A 25,071-nucleotide genomic window follows, 5' to 3' on the forward strand; every position below is an offset into this window, starting at 1 on the left:
AAGCTAACTTTGAGAATTTGTCACTGCTGGCATTGTGCATGAGCAGACACAACATCAGGAAAATAGAAATTTCAAGTTCGCTTTTTGGATCACAATTCACATATAGAGGTGAACTCTACAGAGTAGAGGTGCAGTGCCAACAAACCTGTGTGTCGTCTTTGGTGCCGTTTGAGTTGGTCTGAACGAGAAAATCTTCGTTCACAGTCCTTAAAATCACACTGATAGGGTTTTTCACCTGCAAAATACAAATGGCTTATCAGAAAATGTGGCTAAACTGGGGAACACGTCAGCTAGACTCTGAAGATTCAATGTGTTACAATAAGAAACGCAAACTTCATTTCTAAAGCAATCTAGTGAAAGGCCAGAGTCTCATTTGCTACAAAACCATACAGCTGTGTTGGAATCAGTAGGGTAGGGCTGGCACAATTTTACTACTTTGTCACTGATCTTAAATCTGTTCATTCTGAAAAATGATCCACTAGGCAAAATCTGCAAAAAAAACTTTAAGGTTACATGATTTTTTAAATTGTTTTCTTCTGGAAAAGAACAGAAATATTTTGTTTTATATTTCTGTGAAAACCACGTTAAGCTCTTTCCAGCTGTTTCAGTTATACATCATTTGTACAAGGGAACAACTTGCAGTTTGCTCTAAATTGGCTTTGAAGTAAAAACTAAACAAATGAGGTGCAAATTTTAACTGTACTAAATGAATTAAAAGAAAATGAAGAGCACAATTCCACCACAGAAATTTCACCACACATTCTTCTGCAAAACACAAATTACTTTTCTTCTGTAAAGCACCAGGATTTCACATGTAGCTGCACACCTCCCGCAGGCAAGCACACAGATTTTTGCAAAGCCTCGTGTGAATATAAACGCTTCCTCCACACTGTACAATTCAGCTGAGCTCTTCAGGATGTGTTCTCCCTAGGATCAAAAGCAAGCTTCTGACTTAAAATAAATAAATAAATAAAGATTTTGAAATCCCTGTAAGCTAGTGTCTCAGATGAATATGGTTTTCTATGCAAAAGGGCTTCACCAAACACATAAGGATTCAAAAAAGAAATGCAGAAATCAAGGACCTTGAGGAAAGAGGGAAACACTGCTGGATTGTAGCATACTGCAGAGTTGATGAAGATTTGGCCAGCATAAAAAGACTTAATCTGTGTGCTGTTACAGGAGGAGCTGTATGACATCTTACATCTGATTCTCATCTACTCTAAGGCCCTTCTGCACAACACTGCAATCCTGCAAGAGACTGAGATGTAATTACAATTATACCTACACAAAGTCTGTTTCCAGTGCCTCAGCCCTACAGAGAGGTCTCAGCATAAGAGCTAAGGAAGCACCTCTCACGGCAAAGCTGGAAGATCCTGGGCTTTATCTGGAACATACACACTAGACCAGCTGCAACCTGCTTTATCTACTGTGGAAAGCTGAGATACAAAACAAAGATCAAGCATGAAGGACCTAAAGAACAAAATGCAGCTGAAGATAGAGGGTGGAGTGGGTTTAATTTCTCCAGGTGTATTTTTAAATACATACCACTCATGAATCTTCACTCTAAGTGTCTGCATTTCTAATTATATTATGACGAGGAAAAAGTTTTTCTGAGCACCAGTTGCAATCTTGAATGGGAACTGTAAATGTAAGGTACTAGGTACTGCAAAGGAATATGTCTGTGATGCCATGTTCGTCTTGTTCATCACTTGTGAAAATTAACTGCTGTGTCTTATAGAAATACTTGTTTGAAATCATTAGGATAGGTGGGCATCATATTGGATCACAGGGCTACAGACATTTCTGCTTTGAGAAGAATTTTTTTCAGCCTGTCATCAGACACCAGGTAAGAACAATTAAGGAGTCATTTGAAAGGCTTATTGACAGAGCTATCCTGTATTTGTACAGGACTGTGGTCTTAGATACCAGTACTATTTCGTGTAAAGGAGGAGCCTTCTGCTCTAGGTAACAGCATAAGTAGCATATTAAGAGCAGCATTCCAAATTCATACTGGTGTAGCGAAGATCAAAATTTCACAAAAGCAACTAAATCTGCCAGAACAAGTTAACTTCCTGTGACAGTCACCCAGTGGAGTTTACTGGTTCTCAGAGCTAGGTGTGGATAACTTCCATGTCTGCTGTGCTTAATTTATTAGCATAAGGGATTAAAGTTGCCACAGGTGTTTGAAATAGTTCCGTACACTTTGACCACAAGGACTCCCAGGGGGGTGCCTGCTTTTCAGAAACCACTTACTTCCAAGGAATTCAGCCCTTTGGCAGATTTAAGAGGGGGAATGTCAGCAGAGCAGAATGCAGTGACAGGATGATTGTCTGCTAATTGCAATATAAACGCAGAAGATAGTTAAGGAAGGATTTGAATAAAGCGGTATAGGAGGTCTGATGTCATGCACAATAAAATAGTTCTTTATACTTTAAAATATAATCTTGGTTAAACTGAGGACAAATTTAACCAATGCACATAGGAATCGATCCAATATGCTTACACAGAGATATACTGACACTGCAGAAGATGAAAGGTAAACAAACAAGGGGCAGCATAATATTTGGACAGAAATCCTAATTTCTCTTTCCTTCTACATCTTCCATGTCAGCTAGTGTCAAGGAAAATGCCTGCCAAAGCCAACTGACACATACCTGTTAATTTCCATAAATTTCTTTAGAACAGGGCAACAGAAATGTCCCAGATTAGAAAAAGTCTGCTGGTGCCTCATTAAATGACTATACAGAAAGGGACTCTTGGACTGTTAGAGCCCCTCCATTAAACAGCTGAAATCTCTCAATGCACAAAAAATATCCTGTAATACTGTCACCTTCCTATGTAGCCCTATACAATTGCAAAATAAACCAGGAGAAGAAGATGAAGCTTCACCAGTCCATTCACCTGTGACTCAGGGATTCCCACAATTATTTACATTTCATTACTAAAAGACAGCATGCAACAAAAAGGCTACACTTGGTGCATAATGAAATGGTCAAAATGAGAGAGGATAGGTGGAATAGCAGTTGTCCTAGAACAAAATTTAGAAAAACATTTAGAAAATTAGAAGCTCAACAATCACAGAATTCTGAATCGGCCTTTGCATTTATGACAATAAATACTTTTAATAAAATATACCTATTTGCTCAAAGCAGATTAACTTAAACTAGAGGAAGAATGCCTGCCTCCTCTTGTGAAAATTAATTTGCACAGATGCATAGGAAAGCAGACATTGGCACTGCTGTAGCAGTTGCACAAACATGCATAATCATTCCATTTTATTAAGGCATGCAGCAAAAGCAAAAGCCTGCTGCTAACAAGAAAACATGAGAGGAGGCTGATTTTGAAACTAAAGACGGCAAGTCTGAATGAGAATCTGAAGGCTTGTCTATACTCACTTCACCACCATAAACCCCTTTGCTTCTATATCCAACTAATCAAATGAGCACGATGCTGTAATCACAGCTTTACCACACTAGCGTAACATATTTCTATTCAACATCATTTGCTTTAGCAAACTTAGAGAAAACTTCTGTCTCTGTTTAATAGGGAGCCTTCATAGATAACTTATTCTGTCACCTTTGTGACACAATTCAGGTGTGAGAAGACATCACTACTGCTGTGAAACTAATCACAAATTTTAAATACATAAACGATCTTATTTCATCCAACAGAAATGAAAGCCTAAAAGTGGTGCATAATGGGTAAGGCCAAAGGTCCATCCAGCCCAGCAGTCTCCCATGGCCCGCTGAAGATACAGGTATTCCAAAGGAAAACTGGCAAAAAAGTGCTAACCTACATGTTACCACACTAGATTCTTGCAAGAGTGCCTGTGCAGTTCCTAGCTCGAGCACAATGACACCCCTTTATCATTGCTTCTACAGAGGATATAGCTCTGTCTTTCAAAGGCGTTGCAATGATGAACTGCACTGACTGTGAGGCATTTAGCAGCATGGTAACACACCATAGTGAAAAGATACTGGCTTAGTCAAAGCAAGGAGGTGATTCTTAGATGAGTAGTGTAAAAATGGTTATTAGACCATTACTTACACCACCTAGAGCCTCAGAAGTTCACCACCAAGAGCCGAGTCCCCTACCACATAAAGGATTCCTTCCTGATCTACACGTTCTATGATTTTATTGTAGAAACTCATGCCTGCAGTTGAGCACTGTAAGGCTGAAGAATATGCCCAACAAAAAGGCAGAGAGTATTTTATCTGCAAAAGTGCTCAGTTTTTCATCAGGGTAAACCCACATTTTTTTCCAATGTGTGGTGCTACACCCAAAGGGGCTGAAGCAAGAATGGCGATGTTTCCTCCATACATTAAATTAATGAAGGTCTAGACATCAACTTGTTTCCACAAAGAAATCTCTGAAGTCTGCTACAGGACTACAACTCACATTAATTGCTGAACTGTTGAAAAGTTATATGTATTTTTGCATTTCCCTTCAGGGCCTATCTCCTGCAGCAAAATACACCAAGATAAGAAAAAAGCTTTTTTGGCTGTACATGTTTCAATAAAGGCATTGTTAACAATGGATAAGCAGTCTTGGAGGGTACAAAATGTCAACATATTTTCAACTAAGGCTATGTTGAAACATTGGTTAGAACAGATTACAGAACCCAATTTTGTGCTTTAGGTCCTTTTTAATTTTGCAATACTGCAACTGGTGAATGGAAGACCTGATGAGCCAAGTTCTCTGTAAGTATCTATGATAGAAAGGAAAAAGATAAGCAAGAGTCAACATTATTCTGTAAGGACACAATCTGTTGTTCTAGTAGGAGATATATGCTACGCTTTATTTTCAAATCGTGTCCATAATTTAAAAATTGATCTAACTTTACACCAAGGAAGGTGGAAGAGCTTCAAACCCACGTGTGAGTACAGAACCATCTTACAGTAGGATGCATAAAATTATACATTGTCTGTGGAGAGGTATGCCAAACAAACAAATGATACTCCACTTGAGCTAATATCTGACAGTTCTAACCTCAAAATGGCTCGTCAGGATTCCTCCCCGTCAAAATGCTGGAGTGGAAGAAGAAAAGATGCAGCCCTTCATTTAGTAAGACATTAGGTGTTATGTTTACCAACTACCTTCCGTCTAAGTGAGTTTGCTAACTCCATCAAGCCCAATTTCTGTATTTAGTGTTGGTGTTACATAGCTCATTGAGTTACAGACAGAAAGGTGATCAGAGAGACTGAGACAGCTACATGGTTATCAACAAGCACCAGCAACATCAACCTTAGTCATACTGGTCTGTTAAGATATCCCCTCACCTAACAGTGAAGAGGTGGAGAAAAGATGAAGACACGTGTCAGCTGTAGTTATCATAGCTATTACCAACAAAGCACACAAATTCTTCATCGCAATGATTGATCTGCCTTTGGAGACAACTGGTTTGCAAATTTTGCTTTTGATTTAGAATGGTTCAGTTGGAAGGGCCTTACAAAGATCACCAAGTCCAACTGCCTGACCACGTCAAGGCTAACCAAAAGTTAAAGCCTGTTATTGAGGCCATTGTCAAAGTGCCTCTTGAACACTGGCAGGCATCAACCACCTCACTAGGAAGCCTGACCCAGTGTTTCACCACCCTTGCAGTATAGACATTTTCCCTCATGTCTAGGCTGAACCTCCCTGGCGACAGTCCCACATACCTTTCTGATGACCAGCTTCTCCGCAAGGAGGCACAGCTCAGGGACAGATAGCCAGAAAAGACGTGAAGTTACCCAGCAGACTGGAAATGGCTTTACACCACAGCAGTCAATTCAACTGCCCAGGAGTGCTGAAGAGCATGGGTCTGAGGAGGACCACATGGGCACCAAGTCCAGACCCTCCGCTGCACCAAGCAGCCAAGAAAATATGGTAACTCAGAGCATTCACAGACTGTCTGCTCCAGATGCTCCCATACAGCATAGTTCTCCAAGCACTCCCAAAAGCTAGGACCAACGGGCTACAGGAGCAGACAAGAAATGAACGGCATCATGTCCTTTATAGCAGCTGGGAATTTAGTAAGTACAATTTCCAGATGATAACCACAGCAAATAGCTAGTACCTATACAACAGGCTGAGGAACAAAACCTAACTGTCCCTCACAGTCTGACTAAGGGGAGAAATCCCTTCTGATCCTAAATGTGAACGCCTCAGCCAGGCAAGTTAACCAATTACCCAAGCAATTCTCATACTGGAAGTGCCATATCCCCTAGCTTCCTCTCTTTAGCTGCAGCCAACCTTGAAAACTTGTGTCGTCTTACCAATGGCAACATTTTTATCAGCAAATACAAACTTTGGGAGTCAAGCTGGCCGCTTAAAGAAAGCATCTTGCAAACGTTTGGGAGGAAAAAAAAAAAAAGTTAAAAAAAAAAAAGTCTTATAGACAACATATCAAAATATAATGTTAGAAAGATCTGGGTCCACCTTACCAGAAGAGGTGTTTGAGGAGAAAAAAAAAAAATCCTATACCCTGTTTAACTATAGCATAAACCAAAGGAGAAGGAAGGGTGTTTACGACCTCAAAGATATGGGGAGAAGTCTCTCTAGGGATGCTAGATTTCCATAGTCCTGTCCCCTATGTCTTCTAGGGATTTTCTGACTCTACATGCCTAGATTTTAAGTAGTATAATGCTAGATATCTTCTCCATTTAAAGGGGAAAAAAAATGTAAGATGTGTCCTTGTGGTGCATCCAAAAATAATATTGTGAAAGCCAAGCAACCAAATGGAATAAAATGCAGAACCAAAACAAACAAATTATGATTGCTAAGGTACAGAGTAAATCAGCTTAGAAATTAAAGAAATAGTGATTATGAGAAAAGTTCAGAACTGCTTAGGCATACTCAAGAAAAATACTGTTGTTAATGTGCCCCAAAAGATCTACAAATTTTCTTCTGTTCCCAAATTATTTACAAAAAAAATATATAATAGCTTTTCTGTAGACCTTTGGCTTGGAAGACTAAATTACTGTTACAATCCAAATTATCTCACATCTGTAATCTAAGCAAAAACGAAGGTGTCATCTGAGTATTTTGCAGCTTGCATGTTCAGAAATTAAAAATGCTTTGTAATGTTCATTTCTTACCTATCATGGCATTATGCAAGTACATCTCACCACACAGTATCCAAAAGGAAAAGTTTGCAACTGTTTTTTAATGAAAAATTAGACAATCTGCTAAGTCACAACAGTATGGACTACCTTCCTGTTATCTGTTTTATCCCTTTGACCTTCTGTTATATTCACAGTTAACTGAACACCCGTTTTTATAGATTTTATTCACAGATTTCTCAATTAGCACAGAAAGAGCTGTCTAAATAAAAATATGATAGGCAATAAAAGATGTGTAAGATGCATATCTGAAGATATTATACATAATAATTACACACTTCCAACAGTATAAATCTTCCAATAGGGGAAATAGTCCTTTTTAATAGCCTGCAAGATACAGCAGGACATGCTATTTCCACATTTTGAGACATAAACTGGATTGCCCAAAATCAGACAGAACCCAGATCTTACCATACGAATTAGTGGGTTCAAGTTCAATTCTTCATGAAAAGATCCCAGAGCAATCAAGCTCCTTTGCCAGTCCCTGCCTCCAACCCCAACCAGACACGGCTTATACAGGGGGAGAAGATGATGGGAACTTCTTAGCAGTTAACAACGGCTAAATTTTGGAGCAAGCTTTGATGCTCCTAAATTAAAGAAAAATAGAAAGGAGAAGAAAATTCATGGCCCTGAATGACGTCCTCTAACAGTCTGAGAGGGAGAGAGGTGATCTACTTGATGTCAGGGCTGCTCTGTGTTTTATTTTGCTAGATTCACAGTCTTCTCATCCGAAAGGGGGATTGCCCCAGTGACAGCACGCATCTACCCCAACTGGCCCGTTCTCACTGCCCCTGACCTGGCAGTTCATCTTGTGCACCTTACACTGTTTCAGAATCGCCCTAGCCATTCTGCTGTCCAGTGCTCTAACTTGATTTATAGCCATCAACGCTGACACTTACCAGTGTGCTTTCTGCTGTGCATCTGTAAATGGGACAACTTAAAGTATCTCTTGTTACAGCCAGGGTACGCGCACATGAAGGGACGTTTTTCATTTGTCTCGCTTGCTGATCGGACAATAGTTGGTGCTACTCCCGGCACCCGTCGGACATCCTACAATGACAGACGTGTATGTTCACAAGCTTTTGTTTAGCACATTGAAAGGCAAGCACTCAGGGGCACTTCTCCGTGACAAAGAGATACTTAAATATACCACACTACAAACAGGCAACTGTATTTTATTCTGTGTTAATGAAGTACAACCTTAGTATGCCTTAATCTGTCGCTTCCAGCTTATTAAAATTATTTGAAGGTAAAACACAGCAAACTCTACTCACTAAATTCTCTCACCGATATTTATATGCAGGATTAAATGGGCCACATTCCAACCTCAGGTATAATCACACAATGATGAAAGTAACACTGCTTGGCATATGAAACAGTTTTAGGTGTATTCCAGTGTAATAGATAAAAGCATTAGCCAGAGTAACATTCCCTTCTTTTAAATATTCAAATATTTTAAATATTTTAAATATTCATACAAAGTTAGGGTATGGGAAAAAAATATGTATTGGGTTAATACAAATTGGTAAAACATAAAACAAGAGAAAGGTGGAAGTGGTGAATAGTTCAGCTTTAATGAATTCTGGCCTCTGTCACAATGTTCCATCAAAGGTGATCTTCTCCTTCTGGGATAATTAACTTCCATAAACAATGTCCATGCTTACTTTTATTCACTCAACAAAAAGCTGGCTCGTGAGCCTATTTCTGAGAACTTGCTACTGAATAATGACTTACTAAACCATAGAGAAAAGAATAAAACATTCTAAAACATTCATGCAGGTTGACAACACAGAAAGAGAAACACAGAAGAGACAAGCACTATGTGATGACTTTGCCATCAGTTTTAAGAAGGTATATTTTTTACAGTGATATTTATCAATGATATAACTGTTGAGAAAGGGAGGAAATTAACTCCCATGAATGATAAGTTCCTTCCAAATATTTCTTTAGTCATTAGGAAACAATCACTTATTATATTTTGTTTTAAGGAAATGTGTTTGAATTAGTAAAGCTTCAGAAATCCTTAAAAGCAAAATGTCATCTAGTACTTTTTATGCAGTCATCAGACTTGGTCCATTGTAGCCACAGAAGCTTCACGTGGCCAAAGTGGCTGGAGCTAGAAGTTGGAAGCGGAATCTTGGACCATCTGGAAAAGCTGGTCAGGAATAACTGCTTCACAGATATATTTTAGAAGGAGAAATGTACAATTTTAAACAACTGTTTCAGAAAGAAACTTTGTATTATACTTCAGTGGTTTCAGGGAAGTCGTGACACTTGTGTCAAACATTGATACCACAGGGAAACTGAAATCAAGGATGGATTTATAAAAACCAGTGAAGTAAGTAGTAAGTGACCATTACAAGCAGGCAGCAGTTTTACTTCCCCATGAAGAATGGCCTTCTATACTCACTTGTATGCCTCTAAAAACTCCATGGGTGTGTATTCTGTATTGGGCCCCACAGCTGTATAACATGGGAGCACTGTGGTTCTCATTTTCATATCCTGCTGTATGGCTGTAAATAAAGAGGAGAATAATGGAGAAATGAAATATTTTTCACTACTCAGCTCCATTTGAAAGGTTTCTTTTCTTAAGTTGGTGATAACATATGTAGAGTTTGCTTTTGTAGCCAGGTTATCCGAGCTCAAATGGAATTCACTAAAGGAAACCTGCTCCACCTTCATCTGAACCCGCTCCCTTCCAGCACAATGCACTGACTCCATGCATACATCTATTAGTATCCATTAAGACAGTCCAAAAAAAAAGAAAAAAAAAGCCATGGATCTGAACTCTGATGCATTTCACAAAGATTTTAGGTAAGGGGAAAAATCCACATAGCAGCATAGCTGTGTCATGTGCACATGTGCACATGTACACGTTATTTATCAGTTAAATGTGGGGCTGGCTATTGCTAATATCTTTTGGAATGAGCAAAATGCCTCAAGTTTCACATTAAGTGCAGTGGATTTTTGTCAGCACCTCATGACTCAGATATTACCAGATACTACCAAGAAAGTGATGACATTTATAAGAATAGCAGTCATGTACTCATAAACAGAGATTACAAATCAGTGTCCAAACTATTTATCCCACGTATCAACTTGCAGGGTACACTACAAATTAACCCCTTATAAAAATAAATAAATAAAATAAAAAGGTATAAATTATCAACATTCCTTACACAGCATTGTGACAATTTTAAAATTTTGTAACTTTTGTTGTGGTTTTGGGGTGTCACAATCATATGCTCATTTACTTATACTTATTCTTCAAAATCCTATGCTCTGCTTTCCAGAACATCAGGGATATTGCTGTTTTTCCTGTCCGCAACCTTCTTAACGTAAAAATAATGTAAATGTTACATTAGTGTGGACATTGCCACATGTATGAATATATACTGGCAACAGTACGTGTTCGTATTTTACACTGCACTAGAAATAAGAAAGCCCAGAACAAAGCCCAAGGGCACACAGCTAGGGACAAAGATGGATACATAGGATGTTATCCCAGTCTTTGCCAAATGCTTGCAATAGCAATTTTAAGGGGTCCCTGAGGCCCAGGCTCTCATTTCACTGGTCCTTCCTTTCTCTTCACTTAAAGTTCATGTGCAGAGTAGAATTACAAGGAAGTTTTAAACCTCTTAAGTGATTTGCAGAACAGCCAGTGGAACTGGAATGCGGGAGACGTCTCAACCATTTGTGAACTTCACTGAGCAGGAGGGGAGCAGTACTTGTGAACAGCTATTACCGCAGCATGCAGGTCACATTCCTCGTTACTCGTCCACATAGCGGCTTGCAGGCTGCCACCTGGCAGATGCGATCCTTTAGACCAAGTCTTTTGCTGGTAAAATACCAGTTTCAAATCCTGACTCCACCTGGCCATTCAAATGAAAGGCTATGCCTTTAGGCAAGCGTGCTCCATTTGTTTCAATTTTAACTGGCAACTGAGTGATTATAACGAAGTAATTTGTAGGGTGGTGGCAATAAGGTATCTCTGCTCTGTAACATTCTGTAAAATACCACTGTCTGATTTAAATGGATTAAATACCTCTCTAGACACATACTATGTCTAACTGAACAGGGTCTCCTCTCAGTTCAGGGTCCAATGTGGCTCTTAGTGCCCTAATACAAGTAACAAATTATCATTTGCACAACTCCCATTCCCCACTAGTATTGAATTTTCCTCTCTATTTAAAGGCAGGAAACTCCACGGGTGTTAAAAAACAACAATAACAAAAAAACAAACAAACAAACAAACAAACAAACAAACAAAAAAAACAGTTGAAAAGCACCCTGTCTATGGTGATACCCATGTTAATCACAAATCAAAACAGAAATAAGAACTGATATATATAAGGAGGGATTTCCACAGTAGAAGCTGTTGCTGATCTGTAATACATCAGCAAGTGTATGGTAAATATGAACGTCACTATTAGTTACCCCACGTAACTGTGCAACCTCTCATCCATGCCTGCGTTAGCAAGCTTACACCTTACAACAGAGAAACTGAGTCAGATAAGAATTTGCAGCACAGAAACTTTAGAAGGAGAAACAACAACACGCAGTAAGAGGTTAGGCCACAAAACCCAACCTAACTTTCCCTCCAAATTCCCATGGTTTTCGTCTTTCAGTGATGAGCATTTTTGTAAAGACCAGTCAGTTCTGAAATAATTCCTCCCAGGAATAAGAAATAGAACAAAGAGCCTGTCCATGCCCTCAAGAGTGACACTGGACGGGAGTTATCCTTTGGATGATCTCCACCTCAATTTTTATTGCTTATTTGGGAAGGCTTCCTCAGCATTCAGCCTTCTTCAAATTTCCTCCCATTATTTCTAATTATACTACACCGTAACTGTACACACAACTGCAAAGCCTAGAACAATAAAACTTTTCAGAGCTTCTTGACCCAAGGTATATGAACAAGGGAATAGCCACAGCCCCCTGGGAGAGACGTTTTAATAAGTGGTAATCACAGTTCCCATTTTACATGGGCAACATTCTCATCAACCCTGGCTGGTACTCAGCATGGTCACCTGGATGATGACAGTAAAATCCATCAGGAGAATCCTTGTTTAAAATGATATTTATTCACTACAAAGCCCTACGGAATAATCTGGCCTCCAGGGAGACAGAAATTAACAGGTGATTGCTCCTGCAGCTTAGTGAAGAAACTGGAAGACTGAAGGGGAGTTTTCACCACCAGTCCCTATTGCTGCACTATTCAATCCAACCTTCACTCTGCATCAATAGTAACCTGGTTGTGAAATACTTTTTTTTTTTTTTTAATTCCAGCCTCTTCACTCAGTGCATCCATGGTATATGCCACAAAAGGTATACCATGCTTATACAGCTGTTTGGCTTTGTGATGCTGCAAATTATATGCTAAAATAAAACTGATGCAAAACTACATATATATATTTGCATACACGCAAATCTTCTAAATATATTACTGAAACTCAAACACCTGCTTTACTGCATACATAAGATAATGGTGTAATGCAGTCCTATGTAGATGAGCAGTACAAATAACCATTGAATTTTATACCTCCAGTACTTTAAGTAACTGGAAGTCTTAAGAGGGTAGGAAATTCCTAATTTCCATCTTTTCTAGTCAGGCATTCTACGTTTAACTAGGCAAACAGACAATGCCTCATACACAGAGGCCACCAAAATCATAAAAATCAGAACAGAAATTGTCCTGATACGCTCCCCAGACTAGGTAATACCCTAGGTCTCCACCAAAGCACTGTAACAGCTACATCGTCCATCCCAGATCCACTGACAACTGTACTGTCAGTTAAAAAGATGACACCCCCCAAATGATATATACTGTGCCGTTCGGATGAGCAGTGCTAACTCGGGGTAGGTGAGGAAAGGAGGATCCTCGGACACGCGTCTTCCCTCCTGTGGGACAGGCTGCCCAGCACCACCACCGCAGCCCGGGGAAGCGCACTCAGCACGCCTGGCAGCTCAGCCACGGCTCCTGTGCTGCCTCCCCCAGCTGCAGAGACACTCAGCTGAGGCTGGGGGGATAAGCAAGAGGCAAAGAGTCGAACCAAAAATACTAGAGTCCCCCAAGTTACAGATAGGAGAGACACCAGACCAATCCCTTCACAAGTCCTAAAAGGACTCAAAAAGCAAGGCAAGACACAAACAAACTGGCCTGTCAGTTTCTAACAGGAATTTTTGTTCGAGTAAGGACTGAAGGACTTGGCTTCCCAGTCTGTTTCTGCCTTTGCTTGTAAATATACAATTCCCTTTAATATCAATGGGAACAGGACAGGGGCAGAACTGGACTATAAATATTTATAATTCATCCAGTTAGTTGGTGAAAAAACAGCTCGGTATATTTTGTTCTCTGGTTCTAGGCAGCCAGAAACAGACCTGAAAACAAATCCATAAAATGTAACTCTAGATAACTGGGAAACAAAGTCTGATACTTGTGCAACATAAAATGCTAAGCAAGCGCTATGTGTTGTAGAATATTTAGAAGCACTTGCATTTACCATTAGTCCAGCAAATCCTTAACACTCGGAGAGTAGCTCTTTTAAAATGATTAATCTCGAAGTTGTACAGATTGTACAAAGATTAATAAAAATGAAGGTTTTACAGATGAGAACGTGTGATGAAAAACAGAGCAGCTTTAAAGAGTTGTATCAATCTAAGTGGTTATAAAAAAAACTCATAAAAGATGACATTCTAATCTGAATATTTTTAAAAAATAATCAAGCTGCAATTTCTCTCTCACACCATTTCTACTTTGTTAAACTGAAATTGTCTGTCTAATGTATAACCCAGTTACAACTTAATCTGAAAAGTTAAGCTTTTTATTATTATTTCATAAACCAAAAAAGGGAAGCTTTAGGGCATACTGAAGAGAGTTAGAAAATTTCAGATGAAATGTGAGTACAAATTGATTCATGAGATTCAGACTTGGAAGAATAAAAAAAGCCAGAAAGCAAGATTACATAAAACAGGCACCACATTAAGCCTCGATTTAATTGTGTTTCAATGCAGGAACAGGAATTTTAGGGTTTAGAAACAGAGCCAAAAATGAGGCAAAGTGAGGGTGTGGGCTAGTCCCATTGATAACAGAACATAAAGGAAGAGAAGTAGAGTTAATTCCCTCTGCTAAAATATTTACCATCCTAGCACCCTGGGAAAAATATGTATGGAGACAGCAAAGAGATTCTGATTAGTTATATAGAAGATCATGTTTCTGCCTGCTTTTTGTCTAATACTACACAGAGGGTGGAGCTTAAAGCTGCATTTTTATCTGTGCTTTCCAAGGCAAAGGAACATTAAAAAATGTGATTTCACAGATTACAGCCCTTCTGCCATCTTCTATGAGAAAACCAGCTGGTTGATGACAGGAAGGCACCGGATTCAGGGGACTCCAGTCTCATCGACTTCAATAGTTTGGGGGATTTTTGACCTCAGTGGAATCAGGATTTCACCCAACACGAGATCCAAAACAAGATCCTCAGCTATCAGTGGGAAAGGGACAAGTGTCAGAGACCATGGGTCATTGCCCATTGCCAATTCATGTTGATTATAGAACTGCTCCCAACTAGGAAGTTTTACACCTCCAAATTTTACTAATAATATTGCTATAGGTAAACAGAAAAACATTTACAATTCACTTGTAAACAAAATCTGTTTTAAATGCAGTTTTAGTAGTGTTCTACAAAGATTACACATAATTTTCCTTCCAGTGAGCCTCAGCAAACAGCAAATGTCCATGAAATATGCTGATCATTTAAAATGCAAGGAAAACCAAAAGAGTAAAAAAATAAATAAAAATAATAAAATAAAAAATAAAATTGTCTGGTTATATATATATATATGATTTCAGGTGACTGTCAGAAAAATAACTTTTACTCGAGCAGCTGAAGAGAAAACTATGCAATATTTCTTTTAAGTCTTGCTGTTGGATATGTGGCTCTACTTCTTGCCTACCATGCCATATCATTTCCTGCTTGGTATAAATTATTTCCATGTCCCTTTTATATAGACCTCATCAAACTATCAAGGAGGATTGTATAGTCATGAGGTCTACCTCCACAAAAATACTATAAGGGAAGCCATCATTTTCCACCTTGTACAAATAAGAAAGCAAAACAAAGATATTAAGGACAGAAGCTGAGGGAAAAGGTGTCTGCAAATTTTGGACATCCATTTTGAGATGTCCGGGACCCAAGTTTTCAGCATAATAACCAAAGGACCCATGGCTTTCCTTCAACAGTATAAATCAGGTCTCAGCTTCTCCAAACAAAATACCACAAAATGCCATCAGCAAACAGTGCTATTCACTGCCTTAACCATGAAATTTTCATTTCAGATTTCGGAAGTTGCCCATTTATGTGACAGCTCCCGCAGCCAACAAGACAGCCCTCCCTCTTGTCCACCCAAAACTCAGAATGGGACCGAGAAGTCTCCAGACAAACAGGCAACACCTAACCAAAACACTAGCTCACAAGGCAGCAAACATGGGCTGTTCTTCCCTCGTCCGAGGCCCTGACTTCACATAAGTCATAAGCACAACCTCAACTCAGTCTTTGGCATTCCAAATCTAAGTGAAACTACCACACGGATTCAAAGCATTTAGACTACACGGTAGCAGCAGTGGGTTGTCATCTTCTCTACTGACAACACCTTGCAGAGAGAAGCTTATTTTGGACTATGAGACTTCCTTTTGGCTTGCCAGCAAGTAGGAACATCTAGAACTCAACTTTTAGGAACCTACTCCATGTTCTGGACTAGGTTAGCTGCAGCCTTTTCTATCTGCTTCCCCATACACACCTCTCTCCCCTTCACCTGCCAGTCTCTCACACTGCCACGCTCCGTCAGAAGACACGACCTCTGCTCCCCTTACGTTCCCCTCTCCACCAGACAGCGATGCCCAGCCAGGCACTCTGTTCCATACCTTTTAACGCCCACCTTGTCTGGACACCCAGGCCGTGCCTTCTTCTGTGCCCTAATGCTTACCCCTACTGAAGGCACTCAAAGACCAGAACCCACAGAAACAAAGAAACTTCTTGCCCTTCTCACAGGTCAATAGGAATGATTGTTGCTGTCAGCTTTCACCACCTGAAGTATTGGTTGCCAAATTTCAAACTTTTAATCAGAATTCTACAGCTAACCAAACAGATATTGGCAAAAATGTAAACAGCTAAACCCAGAATGCTTTCAGAGAAACTGCTAGACAGCTCTAGCACAGAAGCTGTTAACTAACCCTACCTAAAACAGATGGCAATAGCTTCCCTTCAGTATATCAAACTGATGCTGAACATGAACCCCAAGAACAAGCTACTGAACTGGTGGTCCACTGTCAAGTACAAAGTGTACGACCCCTAAGCTTCAGACAATCATGGAGTTGTCCAGCTACTTGCAGAACTTACCAGTAATGTTTTCTTCCTTATTACAATGCATGCTAAGCCAGGAAGAAGTGCCGGGGAGAACCCAAGGCAAGGAGCTAAACACGGACTGTCAGCATTGGACACAATCTGGAAGCTCCACATTTCAACAGAAAGACCGATTCCAAAATTCTTAAATTACAAGATCGAGAAAAGCATCTGAAATACTAAACGCCTGGGAATCGCTTATGAACAGTTCATATATTTTAAAGATGTAAATCTTGGGAAGAATACCTTATGTTCATGGCAACTGAGATTGGAGGTACTGTGTATTGTAACTCTCAGCCAGAAAAGACAGATAACTATTTTGGCTCATATTACCAGAGATGAGGCTATGTCTAGCACTGATTTTCCACAGATTCTACAATCTTGGCCTATACCAAAACTTTCAGCTTTGTTTTACCATAGATCATTCATCTTGATTTCTCTCTTTTTTTTTTTTTTATTTTTTCCCCTTTCAAGCATCCTAGGTCACATACTTTACACTGCTAACAGTCTGACTCCTGGACAAGTAAAAAGCCATTTATTTTGTTCAGTACTCCTTTAATATTTCTATTGTGTCTTTTTTTTCACTGACTTCCCCAAAGAATAACCTCTTCCTTGCTTTAATAACTTGGACCTCAGTCAAGGTTGATGTGTTTCTCCATTTTGCAGGATATTTTCTTCAGAAGAGACAAAACAGTGTCTAATATTGCAATGACTGATCTTTAAAGGGTACAGATTAAAGAGGAAATCACAAACGCTTATGGAAAAAAAAAAAAAAAAGAGGAAATAACCTTTAAAAAGAAAGAATCAGCAGCAAAGACACAGAACTGTACACAACTGTGGGATTTGGGGATCTTCTTAACCGCAAGGGATCTCCTTGACAGACCTCCTCGGACTCAATATAGTAGGGCTGTTCCAAGACAGTTTACTATGCTACCATCTGACCTTCAAACACCACTTGTGAATGAGCTAGAAGCAGGTCCAATTTTTTTCCTTCATCACACTACAGCATTGAGCAATATGGGCAACGTCCATATTGAACAAGGTTTCCACTGGTACGGATGGCTATGTGAAAGTGTAGGTCTGTGTGGGCTTTTCTAGATTTCTCCTGTTGTTCACTCGAGAGTGTTAGCACATGCTTAGGTACCGAGAACATCTCAAAGCGGGCTGGTGACACCTACCTTCGGTAGGGGCATTTCCATAGCCAACATCTGCTCAGAGCAGAGCAGCCCAGCCTTGGCTTTCTCTTGGCTCGCATCGCAGGGCGGCTCTTCTGCTCGCGGCACCAGTCGGAGATGGGGCGAGGGGCACCCCAGCAGCACCCCAGCGGCTCCCACCCCGCCTGCTGCCCGCCGGGGGGCAATCGTTGAACCCTGCCGCCCGTCGCAGAGCCATGTCCCGCTCCTCGTGCTTCGCTGCCCGCCCGGTGGCCGCCACCCCGGCGGGGCCCCGCGGCGCCTCGGGGCCTTCCTGCCCGCCCAGCGGCAGGAAGCCCCGCGGGGGAGGCGGGCCGGAGCCTCTTCCCGGCGGGTGGGAGGGCGACAATGGCCGGGAGGAAGGAAACCGGGAGGCGGCGGGAGGGAAAGGGAAGAGGGCTGGCAGCGAGGGGCGACGGCTCGGGCAGAGGCGAGCGGGGCCGGGACCGGGACCGGGACCGGGGGGCGGCTTCGCGCTCCCGGCCCCGTGGCACGAGCCTTTTTTGGGGGGCACGGGCGGCTGCTGCGCCGCCAGCCCAGCCCGTAGCGTTTCGTGCTAGCGGCCGGATTCACGTCGGGAAACGCAGCTACAGTGGGAACAGGTCGGAGAAGAAGAAAAGAGCCTTACCCCTTCAGCGTGGAGCCCAAGTTCATTTGATTCCATGTCATGCATTCAAGCTGGGAGGTCATTTGGTATAAATTGTCACTGTTACGAAAATAGCTAGAATTAGAACCACGTCGTTGTGATCAATTGAAAACCGATACGTCAAAATAGCAACATTTTGTCAACGTTTTTCAATGTTAAAACAGCACGAAGTTAATTTATCTTACTGAATTCATGTTATCGATGTCGAGAAGAGAAGAGAAGAGAAGAGAAGAGAAGAGAAGAGAAGAGAAGAGAAGAGAAGAGAAGAGAAGAGAAGAGAAGAGAAGAGAAGAGAAGAGAAGAGAAGAGAAGAGAAGAGAAGAGAAGAGAAGAGAAGAGAAGAGAAGAGAAGAGAAGAGCCCGTGAAAAGTCTCTTTTAATCTGCAAGACTACAAGTTTGTAAAGATCGGTAAAGTTTTCCTTACAGGAAAGTCACATCCGATATTGGCACATTGAAATCAATGAAACGAATAGAGGCAGACCTGTGGGCTAACAAAGCGGATTATTTGTTTAAAAAAGGCAAATCTGTTAACTGCTTTAACCGGGAGTGGGAAGGCTCACGTGGTTAATGGAGCGAAACAGCTATCGTGGCTCCTGATGGATGGGACTACATAGAGGGGCTTGACAAGCCGAAGAAAAATGGAGTGGCTGAGTGATAAACTAACCCCACGACGGGAGCGCGCCGGGCTCTCTCCGCGCTCGGGGCCGCGGGCTGGGAAGGCGCGGGGCCGCGGCACACGCGGGTGCTGCAGGGAGCGCGGCCCCGGGGTGCCGGGGGCTCGGCAAGGAGCAGAGCGGAGCGGCCCCCCCCGGCCCGCAAACGGGCGCCGTGACGGATGCCCGACAAACGCGCGTCTGCTGTGATGGATCGCACCCAAATCCGCGGGGCTTGGGAAGTGGGCTGATACCGCTCTGACTGCGGAGTCGCTCTTTTTTTTTTTTTTTTTTTTTTCCCCGCATGGCAGGTAGAAGCAACCTACAAAAGTCAGATTCCAGTGGGAAGCTTTTGCATATAAAAACAAATTAAGTGACTTCAATCTCGAAGTATGTGTAATATCATTTGTCAGTATCACTGGACACTATTATTCATTAGTGTGTCTGCACTGCTATTATGCTACTACAATGTCCTGCATATCAGCTCAGGAATTGTTAAATCTCCTGCAGTTTCCCCATTTGCAATAGCAGCTCGTGCTGGTCTGTGCCAACTACGTTTTGCAATTCCATGAATTCTTCCTGTAATGCTGCTGTAATTAATTCCTCCAGGACCCTGATTTTTATTAGAAGTGCCCGCCCGATGCATTTACAGCAGGAGATTTCCCTTTAACTTTCTTTCTCTTGACAGTTCATTTATAAGAGCCTCCCCCACAATATCCACTTTTTCCCCTCCTTTGCTTTTTCATAAAGCAATACACTTATTCATCTTGTCACTACCTCGCAGCCACTGTACTGCATGCGGCGGCTGGGTGACAGCGCCCCGAACGAGCCCCCGAGCAGCCGCCGAGCGGGGCGAAGCCCCGGCCCGCTGCCCACACCCCCGCCCCCAAAGCCCCCTCCTGCCCTCGCCACTCTACAGCCGCGCTTCGCCCCTCGCCTTGCACCTCCGCCAGCAGTCCTGCGCTCCGCAGGCAGCCGCCCCGGGCTCTGCGCGAAGCAGGCGGGCAGAGGGCGAGCGGAGCCCGAGGACACGGTCCCGGGACGTGGCCCCTGCCCCAGGCTGCGGGTAGAGGGGTCGGGGCTTGGGGCGCGGCCGGGAGGGGCGCGGATCCGCCGTCCCGCAGCGATCGCGCCCCCAGGAGCCCGGCGGTGGCCGCGGGTCGCCCGGGGGCCGGCGGGCACCGCGGAGGGAAGGATCGGGTGTCTCGCGTCTGACGCGTGACGGAGAGCAGGACACGGGCAGCTCCATCTGCGCCCTTTGGTACTGACAGCCCCACAAGATGATCTCACGGACCTGACGGCCCCGCTCAGCAGCTCGGCTTTGAATGAGCCTTGAGTTATGAGAAGGAAAGCGGGGTCTCTGGGGATGTGCCTGTTTGGTTCCAATCTGAACGGCCGGCCCTCCAAATGGCCGCAAAGAAGACACTAAAAATAACTTATTTTCATTACGGAGATGCTTTTAAAGAGAAACGAGAGGAAGGGGGGGGAACGTTTCTACAACGGGGATTAATGTAAGTTGGAGTGGAATAAAAGGAAGTCAAAGCTGAGCAAAAAGGGAACTTAAAAGGAAACCAGTAGTAGATCATATAGAGTTTGTTTTGGCCTGCATCGCGGTATTACCGAGTTCTTGACCTCTGCGCAGAAAGAGCTATAATCTGAACCGAGACTCCTCCGCTTTTAAAGTCTTTGTAAGTGTGACTCACAGTAAATTTTCAGCATCGGGCATGTTTACTACATTAAACAGCGCGAGGTAGAAAAGTTCACATCCTCGCCGTGACGAACTGGACAGCGGCGGCCACCCGAGGCCCTGCGGCCAGCGGGGCACGGCTGCAGCCAGCCCCGGCCCCTGCTCCTGCTCCTGCCCCAGCCCCGGCCCCAGCCCGGCCCCGGCCGCAGCGCTCCCTGGCAGCGGGGCGGGCCGCGCAGCAAGCGGCGAGCAAGAGATTGCTGAGATGCTTTCGCTTCCAGCCCGAGAATTACGATCTCTCGGCTAGCGCTTCGAGCTCTCGCCTCCCTGGATGATTTGCCTCGGGGAGGGAGACAACGGAAAGGTCTCCAGGCGGAGAGACCAGAGCTCCGCAAAGGGACGCGGAATAAATGCGGTCTTAGGAGCAAGTAGGAGACTCCGCTGAAGTGGTTTTGGACAGAAAGAGCGCGGCTGGTCTTCAGGCCGCTGGGAACGTGGCTAATGTCTCGCAGTGTAACCGGCCGTCCCTTTCCCTTGACAACACTTCCTAGGAAGAGCACTCGTGCAGTGGGAAAACCGCTTTTCCCCCGGCTTCCCTCCCCAGAACACGTGGAGGTGGGGACGAGGGTCCCCGAGCTCCCCCACCTGTTCAGGCTGAACTGCCGGAGCGGGCCTTGTACTGTAGGGGCTCTCCCTCCAGCTGCAGCAAGTTCTGCCCTGATTTACACGCCCCACGCACAGCAGTATTGGCTCCAGGGAGGTTTAAGGGCTTAATCCGTACCCTACCGAGGCCAGCAGCAAACCTGCCGGGGAGCAGAGTCGGATCGCTCCCCTGCGTGCGAAAATGCCCGCTCTGGAGGATGGGCGAGGAAAGTAACCGCCGGGCCGGGCTTTCCACGGTCCTTCGCCAGAACCGAAATTAGGGAAACCAAGGAGAGGCCGGGAGAGGCTTGGCGCTGGCTCCCCGCGAGGGTCCCGCTCTCGGGAGGAGCTGCGGCCTTCCCTTACACCTCGCCTCCCCGGGAGCCGGCGCCAAGGCGCGGAGCGGGGGCAGAGCCCCGGGGCCCGGCGGAGCCCGGCCCGCTCCCGGAGCGGCGGCTCGGAGCTGCCCTCCCGACGCCTCCCCACAAATCATATTTATAGATTTCCCTGCGAGGCGAGCAATCTCTGCCACTTCGGCGCAGGAGTTCTCCCCGCCAATTATTCTGCAGGCTAATCTCTCTGGATAGGCTTCTTTCCTTCCTTCATTACCTCATTCCCTCCTTCCCTTGACGTCAACTCACGTTCATTAGAGAAGTGGCTTCTGGAAGTGACAGAATTTTGTTGTCCCGCGTCCAGTGTTGATTAATCAGAGATGATATGACCGGCCTCTAAGAGGAGCCGCTCGCGGCTTCCTTCGCAGAGGCATATTGTTTTGTGTGCTAGAGTTACTTAGCAACTCGAAGATACGGGACGGGCTCCAAGTTCACAAAAAGTTGAAGAATAAATTTTGGGGAACTTCTCTGCTCACTAAACACGTTGTAAAACTGCGAGAGGCGCGCCCAGCCCCCACGGCAGAGGGAAGAAAACGGGAAACCGCTCTTGCAACGGGCCCTTCTGTTTGCAAGGCCAGTTCGCGCTTAGAGCAAAGCTCCAATACACCTTTCTCCCGGCAAGGAAACCCCATAGCTGTATTGCCCCGTTTTCAGAAAACAACCTCTCTGCAGGCCGGTCCCCTCCACTCCTGGGAGCCATCGGGAGGGCTCCTGGTCTGCGTGCCGCTCATCCCACGCTGCCCGCCCGACCCTCTCTGCTGCCCACCGGTGAGCACTCCCGCGCCCTCCCGGCAATAGGGGGGAGCGGGAGCGGGGGCTCCCGGCGCCGGGCAGGCCGCCGCCGCCTTTCCCCAGACGTGGCCGAGCCGCGCCGAGCGCAGGCTGCACCCCGAGGACCGGAGCAGAGGCCTCGGGCAGCGCGGGATGCTCAGCGGCAGGCGCCGGGCAGGGCTCCGCCGGGCTGCCCCGTGCCTCTCCTCTCGGCCCGGGCGGTAGAAGAGCGCACCGGAGCAAATCCCAAATCCTGGGCGCCAGCGAGCCCTGCCCCAGGTGTGTGCCCGCTGCGCTCGGGCGGCTGGCACCTGCCAAGAGAGCTTCTCCCCGGAACGGGGACCCAGCCCCGGAAAGCTCGGCGGGGCCAGGCTGGAGGGACAGCCTCTTTTTTTCCTTTTCTTTTTTAACGTGTGTCTTGTTGTGTTTTTGTTTGTTTGCTTTGTTTTTAGAGAAGGGGAAAACTGAACTCGTTTCCTCGCAGCAAAGAGAAAGCTGCTGGGAGGACACGCCAGGGAGAGACCCCGCGCGAACCGAGGGGAGGGCAGGCGGGCACAGCTCCCTGCCGGCGGCGGTACCTGTTGTAGGGGGTCCGGAGGAGCAGGGCCTGACTGCCCGTGCAGCTGTCCGTGGGGGTGTGACAGCCGTAGACCGGGGGAGGCACCGAGTACTGCTGGTCCCCTGCAGAGGAAGGGGGAGAGAGTTAGCCCCCGCCGCGCCCTGCGCTGGGGCAGCCCAGGCTCTGAGCCGGGCCCCGGCAGCGGCGCCTGGAATTACCTAGCGAGGTCTGCTGGCTGATGGGGTCCTCGTGTTTGAAAGAGTGGTTTGTAAACTGTGCGGCGTGGTGAGACGGCGTGTGGCCGTAGCTCGGAGTCCCATCGAAAGCCACGGTGCCGTAACCTGCCGGAGAGAGCACAGCGGGGTTAGGGGGGTCACGGGCTGCCCGGCCCAGAGCTCGCCGCCAGCCTCCCTCCCGCAGGGCGGCTCCACGCCGGCGTCGAGCATGAGGCGCCGCCGCGGGCTGCCCCAGCTCCACGCCCCGGTGCTGCTGAGCACGGCGGGGGAAAAGCCGTGGCGAGGGTTTTGCCCTTCCTCTGCGCTCCCCGGTACCCGCCGGGACCGCACTCGGGGGGCTGCGGGCGCGGGGGGAGCCGGGGGGTGCGGGGCGGCCCCGCGGGAGAGGCGGGCCGGGCAGCCCGCTCCGAGGGGCGGACAGTCGGAAGTCTCGGTCGTGTTTAAAGAGAACAGATCGGCTTCGGTAATAAAAAGGATGTTTTCATTAATTGTTGCTCATATTAAAGAGGAAGATTCCCATCTGCTCTGTGTACTCCTCTGCCGTTTCCAATTTAGAAGTTACCCTTTAATCTCTCTCTCTCTTTTTTAAGAGCAGCTTTCTGAAGAGTCTGCAATAAAGAGGCGGAATGTTACATGCAAAAATAAAACTCCTCCTTTCAGCGAAAATTGCTCTCCAAAATAATAAACAGCCTATTTTGTTTCCTACGCCGAGCAGATTCAGATGGAAAGAGACCACCTCTGCTGACCCCGGGCCGACACGAAATCGTAAATCAGGTGCTTGGACACCAACTTTCATTAATGACTTGGAGCTGGCTAAACAACTTCAGCTAAAAAAGTAATTACAAAGTAATATTATCTCAGAGGCTTCTCGGCTCGTCAGCATTTACCCCGAGAGCCGAGCTCCTCCGAGAGCTGCTCTTCCAAAAAAACAAACCAAAACAAAAAGCCCAGCGCGGGCTGGGAAAACAACCCAAACCAAGCACAAGCGCTAGCTCCTCGCTCGCAGCCGGCTTCTTGCAGCACGGGCATCCTCTGCAGCCCCGCCTGGCAGCAGCGGGGGGCCGGGATACGGCTGCGTTGGCTGCTACGGGGGTGCTCGGCGCTGTGCCCGCCGCAGATAGCTAACCACAGGGGCTTTGCCGAGACACCGAAGTGGGGAGGCAGCAAAGGGAGCCAGCCGATTGTGGCTTCTCCGTTTTATTATTTATTATCCTGCGACATTACAGGGTTTAATTAACCTGCGGAATTGCGCAGGAGAAATGAAGGGAGCGATGGGGAGGAAAAACAAAAACAAAAGAAAACAAACAAACAAAACAACAACAATAAACAACCTGAAGACTTTGTAACCTTCACCTTTGCGATGATCTTAAGCTGGCCCTAGCACTCTGGGACCGGGGCAGAAGCGGGCTCACCCTCTCGTAGCCCAGGCTATCACCCATGCCCCTGCCCTAGGAGCAGAGCAGAGCGACTTTCGCGGCGATGCAAGCAGCGTTGACAGGCCGGTACCTCACGGACTCCCATCCCACAGCTGTTTCTCGCTCCTTATCTCCTCCCTTAGCCCTCAGGGTAGAGACTCAACCTTCAACTCCCTTTTCCCCTTTTCCTTTTCTTTTTTTTTTTTTTTTAAATAGTAAAAAAAAAAAAAATCTTTCAGAAAACACTGACACTTTCTACGCTACTTTTGGCCCGGTGCAGACTTTTGGTGACCTTCAAAACTCAGCTCGGAGCAGTCCGATGTTTTGGCCACATTTTCCGGTGTTGCCTGACCCAAAGCTTCAGGAATGTGATAA

At 45.1% G+C, this 25,071-nt stretch overlaps 1 protein-coding gene across 10 annotated transcripts in view; it reads right to left on the bottom strand.

The window, feature by feature from the left end:
• Nucleotides 1-25,071, bottom strand: part of WT1 (WT1 transcription factor) — an 84,739-nt gene that overhangs the window by 7,405 nt on the left and 52,263 nt on the right. For 9 of the 10 annotated variants that reach the window (XM_072039231.1, XM_072039230.1, XM_027458462.3 and 6 more), the window contains 6 exons: nt 23,264-23,386; nt 23,065-23,167; nt 18,323-18,400; nt 9,511-9,613; nt 8,000-8,150; nt 146-235 (listed from right to left, as the gene is read on the bottom strand). In XM_072039231.1, coding sequence (XP_071895332.1) covers nt 146-235; nt 8,000-8,150; nt 9,511-9,613; nt 18,323-18,400; nt 23,065-23,167; nt 23,264-23,386 — 648 coding nt within the window. Of the gene's footprint in view, nt 1-145; nt 236-7,999; nt 8,151-9,510; nt 9,614-18,322; nt 18,401-23,064; nt 23,168-23,263; nt 23,387-24,634; nt 24,931-25,071 lie in introns of those variants that run through there. The other variant, XM_038180205.2, reaches the window with a different exon arrangement.

Source organism: Anas platyrhynchos, chromosome 5 (assembly GCF_047663525.1).
Source record: "Anas platyrhynchos isolate ZD024472 breed Pekin duck chromosome 5, IASCAAS_PekinDuck_T2T, whole genome shotgun sequence".
In the NCBI taxonomy this organism is placed as follows: domain Eukaryota; kingdom Metazoa; phylum Chordata; class Aves; order Anseriformes; family Anatidae; genus Anas; species Anas platyrhynchos.